This window comes from Aotus nancymaae, unplaced genomic scaffold (assembly GCF_030222135.1).
Source record: "Aotus nancymaae isolate 86718 unplaced genomic scaffold, 86718_ANA_hifiasm-v0.15.2.pri h1tg000016l, whole genome shotgun sequence".
In the NCBI taxonomy this organism is placed as follows: domain Eukaryota; kingdom Metazoa; phylum Chordata; class Mammalia; order Primates; family Aotidae; genus Aotus; species Aotus nancymaae.
The window spans coordinates 39,014,324-39,018,444 of record NW_026988428.1 but is presented as its reverse complement, the minus strand read 5'-3'; the positions used below and the strand labels follow the sequence as shown (position 1 = coordinate 39,018,444).

The 4,121-nt window shown below is 31.5% G+C and overlaps 1 protein-coding gene across 1 annotated transcript; it reads right to left on the bottom strand.

Moving 5' to 3' along the window:
- Positions 1 to 711: 711 nt before the first annotated feature.
- Positions 712 to 1,650, bottom strand: LOC105716026 (olfactory receptor 6C3-like). The gene has a single exon (XM_012450560.2). It carries the CDS (start codon positions 1,648 to 1,650, stop codon positions 712 to 714), a length of 939 nt encoding a protein of 312 aa, XP_012305983.2.
- Positions 1,651 to 4,121: the final 2,471 nt, after the last annotated feature.

The following is a 4,121-nucleotide window of genomic DNA, read 5'->3' as shown; positions in this document are numbered from 1 at the left end:
TATTTAATCTACCTAAAAATACCTCTGAACAAGAAGAGATAATAATAATAGTAGGTACCTCATAAAGTTGTTGGCAGAATTAAACGAGCCAATACATAGAAAACAATTAGAATAAGCCTGCAATATAGTAATTGCTAAAAAACTTTAGTTCATCTTCTGCTCTCCTCCTCTTATTACTTCTCCTCATTATTACCATACTTATCATTAATATCATAAAAATGCTGTATACATATGAGTTTCTAGTATTTTAAAATATTTACGTGGATATTTACATTTTATTCTCAAACTCTTGGTGATCGTGAATATTTGATTTAACAGAAATGCCAAGTAGAATCACATTTCCTAAGAACATTCATATCTAATACCTGGTAAGAATGAATATTTCCCAGGTCCCTCTCCATCCTGACACTTACATCATCAAAGTAAATGTGTAGTCTCTTCCAAAGCTAGCCACTCCCATTCAAAATCATATTCATTCATTCAGATTTTCTAATTCATCCAAATACACATAAATAAAATGCTTTAATTTTCAGAAAACTATGAAGCAATATTCAGCTTTATCAAATTTGTTGACTACAATGAGGTGGAAATTTTAATATAGAAATTAAAAAATGCATGTGTAACTATAACAAAGGAAAGAGAGTATTGAGAGGATATACATAATGGAAAGCATTTACTGTAACTTGATTTTTTAAAATCTTATTAATACTTTCATTTACCAGACAAAAACATAGCCTTTTGGATGGTGTCCTTAAAGGCTTGCTTCACTTGCTGGTTCCTCAGGGTGTATATAAATGGATTCATCATAGGAGCAACAGAGGTATTGAGAATAGCTACTCCTTTGGTCAATGATGCTCTTTCTTTTGCAGAAGGATTAGCAGACATGAATATGCAGCTTCCATAGGAAATGGAAATGACGATCATGTGAGAGGAACATGTAGAAAATGCCTTTTTTCGCTGATTAGCAGAAGGAAGTTTCAAAATAGTCCTAATGATGAACATGTACGATAGAATGATTAATGCCAAAGTGAAAAGCAGAATTACTATTGCAGAGTAAAAGCCAATCACTTCTAGAAGCCATGTATCTGAACAGGATAATTGCAATAGGGGGAAATAGTCACAAGCAAAGTGATCAATGACATTGGAGCCACAGTAATCTAACTGGAGAAAAAGAATAACTGGCGGGAAGATATTTAAGAACCCTGCCAACCAAGCACAAAAGACAAGCAATATGCAGACTCTCTTGCTCATGATGGCCATATGATGCAGGGGCTTGCAGATGGCTACATAACGATCATAGGACATAGCTGTTAGAAGGTAAAATTCAGTTATACCCATGAAGATGAAGAAAAACAACTGAGCTGTACAGCTATTGTATGAAATAGTTTTGTCTCTGGTGATAATGGTGGCCAGAAATCTAGGGATACAGACAGTGGTAAAGGTTATTTCTAATACAGAAAAGTTCCTGAGGAAGAAGTACATAGGCGTCTGTAGATGGGAGTCCACCAAGGTGAGCATGATGATGGTCAAGTTTCCAGTGATACTTAATATATACATAATAATTAAAAAGAGAAAAATCACAATCTGAAACTCTGGGTCATCTGATAGCCCTAGAAGAATGAATTCTGTGGGTACTGTGTGGTTTTTCATTGCTGATCTTTATCTTCACCCTTTAGAAGAGAAAATATATGTTCCTCCTGTAGAATGTTAAAAAAATTAAAGCTGTTGGAGATAGGTCATAATATTTTTAAAATATACAAAATGAATGAATAATCTATAAAATTTTAACCACAGTTCCACATTAGCAATCCTCTGTGGTTTCCAGTCTACCTTTCATTCAAGTAACAAATATTATAAGAAGTTAAATATCAGTCTTTCTTCATTAAAAATATATTATTATAGGCCAGGAATGAAAAATTATGATGCTAACATTTAAACAGAAGCCATTTCTTCTAATAGTTCTTCAAAACGAATCATCCAGTTACTTTAAAAAACATTTAGCTCCTTTGGCAAAACATTTGAAAATATTTTAATTATCTTTTTCTTCTCTCAATATTATGAAAAATCAACCTGGATTGTGGCATAATCTAAATATAGAGTTTAAAAGTTACAGATATTATTTAGTTCTATCTTGAAATGTTATACTTTGAGAAACTGTCTTACGTAGGTTAGGAAACTTGAGGTTAAACAACTGGTCACCATAGTAAACCATCTCACTTCAGAAAAATGATGCATGTCTATTCATGGGAATGCTTTGCTGGCACTGTCTCCTGGTATTACTTACATATTGATTGATGCTATCACCTTCCCTGATCCACTTTTTTTTTTTTCTGTTTTAACAAAAAGATAAGAAGAACAGTAAAGGAAAACTTCTGTTGCTAAAACAAATAATTGCTTAAAAGCATTTTAATTCATATAATACATAATTTGGTATTTTTGTTTTGTAGGTTTTTTTTCTTTTTTAAACAATATTGCTATAGCAAAGAAACAAATAGATGGTCAAAATAACACTTACTGGGAAACATGTATTTCAAATAGCAAATGCCTTTCAAAAAATGCTATTTTTAACACAGCATAACATCTAAACTTGTTTAGAGAAATAAACAAACTAAAAATTACTGCCGTGTTTCTGCTTTGACTCCATTTATAATTTTCTCAGTAGTAAACAACTATACAACTTTTGTTATTAGAAGGGTTGTAAGCCCACAATCATATGTGCAAATCATCTTTTAAAACATGTAAGTAAAGTGGAATAATGTGTATTAAATATAAAAGTAACAAACTTACTCCTTGGTTTTTCTTAATAATTTTATCTCAAATTCTACCATCTAGCTTTCTTAAATAACCATATAATTTCAGAGCTGGAAAACTGATTTATCAATTTTTTTGGTTTCTCTTGTACTTGTAAAACATATGTGGTTATTTAACTTTCTCATGGGTTTTAGAAATTACAGTTCTCCTTGATTCTAGACTAGTAATATTTGACCCACAATATCCCTATTTCCTGAGATTATAAAATAGTTGGAACATTGTATTATATTAAAATGAATTCCTGCTTTTCCTTTCTCACACAAGATCCATTTATAAACATAGTTATACCTGGATTGACTAGTAAAGCAGTCTTCCATTTTCTCCTCTCCGCGTAATATACGAACAGTTTTTAAAACATTCTTCTTTGAATTTATGAAAACATTTTAAATAATACTTTAAAACCTTATAATTATATGTTCATAAAATCTAATTAATGCTTCCCTTAGGCTTCAGAGAATGTTACATTTTCCTGAAGGTGCTGATTTGAACAATAGAAAATAACGAATGTCCCTGTCTATGTATGCTATACAAATGGAGTTAGACTTATTTTATGTGTCTTTCTTGTTGGCTCAGGGGAATTCATTATGTAAGCAAAATGTGCCAAGGTGAAGCATCAGTAAAAACTACAAATGAGTCATTGGTATTAGTCGTTTTATCAATATTGATAAGTAAGTATAAAAACATAATTATTGATGCAAATGAGGCAAATATATAAACCACATGTGATAATGAATGTATGAAGCTTTAATTCTTGATTCTTCTGCAATTGTACTAATCCACACATTTCCTCCAGAAAAACTGGACTTATCTTCAGGAGAATTAGCATACTTATATAAATACATCTTTTGAATTTTGGCAACCCAGAAAAGATACTTTTCTATTTCACTATGAGATGGTAGAAAACATGGCTTTGGACTTCCAGTATGACTTAATTGTCTTCTGAAATGCACAATATTAAGGACCTATAAGGAGTTTTGTCCCTGTATTGGTCCTTTGAATTTAGGAAAACCCTTGCCAAATCCCATGACCAACACAGAGCAATATTTGCTAAAAGTTGCATTTTATAACTATTAAAAAGTAAAAACAAGAAAACAAGAAAACAAAACAAAACAAAACAAAACAAACCCCAGATATTGGCAAGGATGGGGAGAAAAGGGAATGCTTGTTAACTGTGGTGGGGATATAAATTAGTGCAACCCCTATGGAAAACAATATGGAGATTTATCAATGAACTGAAAATAGAGCTACTATTTGATCCAGCAATCCCACTTTTGAGTATCTACACAAAGAAAATCATTAAACAAAAAGAT